This window comes from Egretta garzetta, unplaced genomic scaffold, assembly GCF_000687185.1.
Source record: "Egretta garzetta isolate BGI_Z169 unplaced genomic scaffold, ASM68718v1 scaffold1021, whole genome shotgun sequence".
Classification (NCBI taxonomy): domain Eukaryota; kingdom Metazoa; phylum Chordata; class Aves; order Pelecaniformes; family Ardeidae; genus Egretta; species Egretta garzetta.
Genome location: NW_009258752.1, coordinates 91,273 through 97,486, shown reverse-complemented (window position 1 = coordinate 97,486; position 6,214 = coordinate 91,273). Strand labels below are relative to the sequence as shown.

The following is a 6,214-nucleotide window of genomic DNA, read 5'->3' as shown; positions in this document are numbered from 1 at the left end:
GCAGTAAGATACTGGGCTCCCTCCCCTTGCCATGTCCCCAGCACCTGGGGACCACCACAGCATGACGCTGGGGATCTCTTCTCACGTTAGTCCCTTTTCTGTTCTGAAGGTTTAAAAGTTGGTCGTTCACATCGCAAGACAAAGAAGCCTCTTCCCCCCACTCCTGAGGAGGACCAGGTAGGGGCCAGTATCAGCATGCGGGTTTGCTCCGAGGTGTTTAAGGAAAGGTCTACTTGGTAAAATCCAACACATTCAGTGACTGACAGGGCATTGCTCAGAGATGTATAGGCCAGGGCTGTGCTCTGGAGAGGGATGTCAAAACGGTGCCCTAAGGGAGAAGGAGGTTGAACCAGGGAATGGAGCCCAAAGGCCTGGAGAAAAGTCAAATGATCTCACCCCTGAGGTTTCCTGGGGGGAGCTGGGAGGATAAAGAAGCCCTGGTACAGGCTGGAGGAGTCACAGGTTAAGCCAAAAGGTAGAGAGAAAACACTTATCTTTCATGAGGATGGGTCTCCAATGAGAAAATGTTGCAATAAAAAGCGCTGAGGGGAGATTGGTCTCCTGGTGGAGATACATGAGGGAGCTGAGATGAATACTGCCCTGTCCTGGCCTGAGCCCACTGCCCTGCCAGGCCTGGGGAGGGTCTTGCCTGGGAAACAGTGTGTCTGCCAGCCTCACCATGTCCCATGCTCTCCCTCGCTCTGGGGAAGATGGTGATGAAGCCCCTGCCCCCTGAGCCAGCCTCCGGCACAGCAGGCGAGATGAAGAAGGTGGTGGCCCTCTATAACTACTTGCCGATGAATGCACAGGACCTGCAGCTGCAGAAGGGTGAGGAGTACTTCATCCTGGAGGAAAGCCACCTGCCCTGGTGGAAAGCCTGTGACAAGAACGGGTAAGAGCTCCCAGTGCCAGCAGCACTAGCCCCGCAACAGTGCCCTCTCCTGGTGCTGAGGCACTGGTGGGCAAACACGCCTCATCGTGGGGCTTAGGACAGGCTGCCTGCCTACCTGAGGGATTCCGCGTGGGATAGCATGAGGAGGGTGAGAGAGACTGAAGCAGGCTGCGGTATCAGCCCTCCCCAAGTATGAACCCAAATGGGTTTGTGCCAAGGTTTTTGAGCCCATTTCTACTCAGCATTCTGAGACAGGATCCTGCTTTCCCCTTGGCCTCCCTCCATCAGCATGTGACGAGCCCCTTTTCTCCTGCAGGAGGGAAGGATACATCCCCAGCAACTATGTCACTGAAACCAGAAATTCCCTGGAGATCTTTGAGTGAGTAAGAGAAGGTGCAGGGATGTGTCAAGTTGTGCTTGGATGGATACTTTTTACATTCAGTTCTGTTAATCTATGCATCCTGCAAGCCCAGCTTGGCTGGGTCACTCTCCCTCTTGCACATCCTTTGAGAGCATCTGACCCTGTAGCAGCCATCCCTGCCGTGCTCCCTGCACCACCTGTCCTGGCTGGGCCAGGGTCAGACAAGGCTGGGGACAGCAGTGGCTGCAGTGATCTCCCTGATGACTGTGTCGCTATTCCAGGTGGTACTCAAAGAATATCACTCGGAGCCAAGCAGAGCAACTGCTGAAACAGGAGGTAAGTGTTCCTGGTTGGGGAAGATGACTGGTCTGGCTGAACAGGGAGCTTTTGCTGGGACTCAGGAAAAATAGGAGAATTTACCATTTTTGGAAGAAAGGGCAGTCAACTCAAGAATAGTACAGGAATTTTGTTAGGTCATGCAGAGAGAAAATTAGAAAAGCAAAAGCTCAGCTAGAACTCAGTCCGGCCATTGTTGTAAGAGGTAACAAAAAAAGTTTTTACAAATACAGTAACAACAAAAAGAGCCAAGGAGAATCTCCATCCTTTATTGGATGCCACCAAGGATGAGGTACTTAATGCCTTTTTTGCCTCAATCTTTAATAGTCAGACCAGTTATCCCTACGGTACTCAGCCCCCTGAGCTGGAAGACAGGGATGGAGAGCAGAATAAACGCCCCATAATCCAGGAGGAAGCAGTTAATGACCTGCTGTACCACCTGGACACTCACAAGTCTATGGGGCCAGACGGGATCCACACGAGGGTACTGAGGGAGCTGGTGGAGAAGCTTGCCAAGCCACTCCGCATCATTTATCAGCAGTCCTGGTTAACAGGGGAGGGCCCAGATGACTGGAGGCTTGCCAATGTGATGCCCATCTACAAGAAGGGCTGGAAGGAGGATCTGGGGAACTACAGGCCTGTCAGCCTGACCTCGGTACCAGGGAAGGTTATGGAGTGGTTCATCCTGAGTGTGCTCACCAAGCATGCACAGGACAACCTGGGGATCAGGCCCAGCCAGCATGGGTTCACGAAAGGCAGGTCCTGCCTGACCAACCCGATCTCCTTCTATGACCAGGTGACCCACCCAGTGGATGAGGGAAAGGCTGTGGATGTTGTCTACCTGGACTTCAGTAAAGCCTTTGGCACTGTCTCCCATAGCATTCTACTAGAGAAGCTGGCTGCTCATGGCTTAAGAGTTGTTCAAAAAATGTGTAGACGTGGCACTTTGGGACATGGTTTAGTAGGCATGGTGGTGTTGGGTTGCCAGTTGGCCTTGATGATCTTGGAGGTCTGATTCTATGTTCACTCCCAAGGCTGGGTCCTTTCTACACACCAGCCCTCCATGGGCTGCTGTCATGTTGTGTCCAGCATGGGACCAACCCTGGCTTGTGCTGGGAGGGGATTGTCACCCCAACAGCCCCAGAAATCATCTCTACCCCAACATGACCTCCTCCTGGCAGGTGCTTCAGGAAGTGGCCCCCCTGGCAAGGACTGGAATAGGATTCCTCTGATGTGTCACACCCTCTCCAGCCATGCTGTGATCTTCACTCACTTTAAGTCTTGCCTTTATGGTCACACCTCCCCACAACCACCCCATCCCCTCTCCCCTTTCTGTTTTAGGGTAAGGAAGGGGGCTTCATTGTCCGAGACTCCACCAGCAAGACAGGGAAATACACTGTCTCCGTCTATGCCAAGTCCTCTGTGTAAGTGGATCTAAGAATAGCTTGTTCATACCTCGGAGGGCCCCCCTGGCACCCCTACGCCTGTCCTACCCATGCTGCTGACCCCATGTACTGTCTCTCCAGAGACCCCCAAGGCACAATCCGCCATTACGTTGTATGCTGCACCCCCCAGAATCAGTATTACCTGGCAGAAAAGCACCTGTTCAACACCATCCCGGAGCTCATCACATACCATCAGCACAACTCTGCCGGTCAGTGTTGGGGGGACAGAGTGAGGCCAGCAGTGTTTTTACTGACACAACGGTATCCTCACCTTCCTGCCCTGAAGGCAGGAGGCTTGTGTTCCCTGCTGGAACATGGTGGGTAAGTGCGGCAATTTACCTTTTTGTGTTTCAGGGCTCATATCCAGACTGAAGTACCCTGTGTCTCAACACCAGAAGAGCGCTCCTTCCACAGCTGGCCTTGGCTATGGTAAGCTGGCCTGGGCTACCTCATGGTTCCCTGGTTGCATGGCCCACCTCTACCAGTACAGTAACTTTCTAGGGTTGGGATCCTGGCTGTCCCATGGCAGCAGGGCTCACAGCTTTCCCAGGAATCACTTCCCAACACTGACAGTACTGATCAAGAGATGCCACAAGCTACTTTGCTCCCCATCCCCCAGAGGAACAGGTCTCAACATTTTTGGGGATGGTTTTTCAGGCAGCACATGCTTAAGCATTTTTTGGGCTTGCTTGATCAGACGACTGGGAGCACCCTACAGGGAGGTAACCTGCACCCACATTACGCTTGCACTCTCTGTCCTAGGGTCGTGGGAGATTGACCCGAAGGATCTGACCTTCCTGAAGGAACTGGGGACGGGGCAGTTTGGCGTGGTGAAGTACGGGAAATGGAGAGGCCAGTACGACGTTGCTATCAAAATGATCAGGGAGGGCTCCATGTCAGAGGATGAGTTTATCGACGAAGCCAAAGTCATGATGTAAGTGGTGAGCAGCTTGCAGGTCAGTGCTGGATATGGCCTGTCAGAATGGCTGCACTTCTGGGTGGTCTGGAGGGACAGTCTTGGGCAGCTTCACACTCTGCAAAATGCATCTGAGAACCCACTGTTGTGCTGATTCCCTGGTGAGCTTTCCCACCGTTGGCTGGGCAAGGAGCACCTTTCTTTCCCAAATTCTCTTTATTCACAGATGCTTCTTTTGCTGTGTGGCCTTCTAGATGCTCAGAATTGCCCCTCTTGCTCCCACATAGGAACCTCTCTCATGAGAAGCTGGTGCAGCTCTACGGGGTTTGCACCAAGCAGCGTCCCATCTTCATCATCACTGAGTACATGGCCAACGGCTGCCTCCTGAACTTCCTGAGGGAAACTCGGCGGCGGTTCCAGCCCGCTGAGCTGCTGGAGATGTGCAAGGATGTCTGTGAAGCTATGGAGTACTTGGAATCCAAGCAGTTCCTGCACCGAGACCTGGTAGGGCTGTGGCTGAAGGACACATCTCCAGCTCAGCAACAGCCACAGCATGTCTTAGACAGGATCCAGCTAGTTCATCAACATGAGGAGAGGCAGCTCTGCAGCCTTCTCTGCAGGACATCCCTCTAAGCTTCCCTGCCCACATGAGCATGGGCGAGATGCTCTGAAGTCACTGCTCTGCAGTGGATTAGCAGAGATTGCAGAAAGGGCAGGACTAGGTAGTTTTCCAGGGGATGGGAAATGCATTTGTGGCTAGGGCAGTGTTTGCATTAGGCAGCACAGGCAGCATCGCTGGCTCAGACTTCTTGACCCCCATGAAAAACTGAGCCTGAGTTTGTCAGGCCTTGGGCTGGCATTGCCAGCTTGCAGTCCTGCTAGGTGCTGCACCTGATATCCTGGTGCTGCTTTGTTCAGGCAAAATCCCACCAGGGCAGTCACCCCTCTGTAGATAAACAAGATGCCTGGAGACCTCTCTTGCTATCTCTGCTGAGGACTTTGTAGCTTGTCCCAATCCAGGTGAACCTGCAGGACAAAGTGAGCTGAAGTGTTAAGTGGGTGGGGGTGACATGAAGTTCCAGATGGTACAGGGGATGGGAGAGGCAGAAGCAGGTAGGAGTGACTGCCTCCATCTCTCCATCCACAGGCTGCTCGCAACTGTTTGGTGAACGACCAAGGAATTGTGAAAGTATCAGATTTTGGCCTTTCCAGGTCTGGTAGATACATCTGTGTCACCTTCCAATCTCAATCCCCCGTCTCCTCCTTCAGTCTCTTCTGCACTTAGTCTTTCTTCCCACCATCATCTGGCTCTGCTTTTCCTGTCTTTGGTCTTTCCGCTTCACCTATCTGGCTCAACCTCTGCCTTTCCAATTTCCACCATCCCTTTCTTACTTCCCCTGTCCCTTCCCCCACCCTTTTGCTGCTTCTTTCCCCCACCTCTAGTCTCCTGGCTGCCGCTTTCTCTCCACATCCCCTTTCTGCTATGTTTCTGTGTCAACCTGTCCTTTCCCTAGTCTTGACTAACATATACTTGTTTGCAGAGGAACATTTCTGCCTGTTGAAACCCATGTGAAGTGCAACCTCTGGTCATTGGGAGAGCTGTTGATTCTTTTGGGGCTTGGTTGGTTGCATGGAGGAATGAAACGTGAAATCCAAGACAGGCACTCTGATCCATTTGTCTGCTGCAGGTACGTTCTTGATGACGAGTATACAAGTTCCATGGGGTCAAAGTTTCCAGTGCGGTGGTCTCCCCCTGAAGTGCTCCTGTACAGCAAGTTCAGCAGCAAGTCTGACGTCTGGGCTTTTGGTAAGAGCACGGCATTAATGACTCGGAGCTCAGGAAGAGAGGGTGCCCCAACAACAGTGAGCTCCTCTGCAAACCAGCTTCAGGCACAGGTGCTCCCCTGACATAAACTGTCCCTGCCATTTCCTGTAACAGGCGTTCTGATGTGGGAAGTTTACTCTCTGGGAAAGATGCCTTATGAGAGGTTTAGTAACAGCGAGACAACAGAGCATGTCATCCAAGGCCTGCGCCTCTACCGGCCACAGCAGGCCTCTGAGCGGGTCTATGCCATCATGTACAGCTGCTGGCATGAGGTAAGTTGCTCTCACCCTCGGTCATCACCCCCAGCTGCCCTGGGGGGGCTGACACGGCTCTGCGGCTCCCCCGGGTGCAGGGAGCAGTGGGGCGGCTGGCAGGCTCCAGCAGGGCTCTCCCCTCTCGCACGACAGAAGGCCGAGGAGCGCCCCACCTTCACCGCGCT

General features: G+C 53.2%; 1 protein-coding gene across 1 annotated transcript in view; it reads left to right on the top strand.

The window, feature by feature from the left end:
* BTK (Bruton tyrosine kinase) overlaps positions 1–6,214 on the top strand; it is a 12,018-nt gene that overhangs the window by 4,607 nt on the left and 1,197 nt on the right. The window contains exons 6-18 of the mRNA XM_009649086.2: positions 110–177; positions 711–892; positions 1,209–1,271; positions 1,535–1,589; positions 2,931–3,013; positions 3,116–3,243; positions 3,389–3,463; positions 3,797–3,968; positions 4,238–4,454; positions 5,098–5,162; positions 5,639–5,757; positions 5,890–6,047; positions 6,183–6,209. Of these exons, the coding sequence (XP_009647381.1) occupies positions 110–177; positions 711–892; positions 1,209–1,271; positions 1,535–1,589; positions 2,931–3,013; positions 3,116–3,243; positions 3,389–3,463; positions 3,797–3,968; positions 4,238–4,454; positions 5,098–5,162; positions 5,639–5,757; positions 5,890–6,047; positions 6,183–6,209 (1,412 nt within the window). The remainder of the gene's footprint in view (positions 1–109; positions 178–710; positions 893–1,208; positions 1,272–1,534; positions 1,590–2,930; positions 3,014–3,115; positions 3,244–3,388; positions 3,464–3,796; positions 3,969–4,237; positions 4,455–5,097; positions 5,163–5,638; positions 5,758–5,889; positions 6,048–6,182; positions 6,210–6,214) is intronic.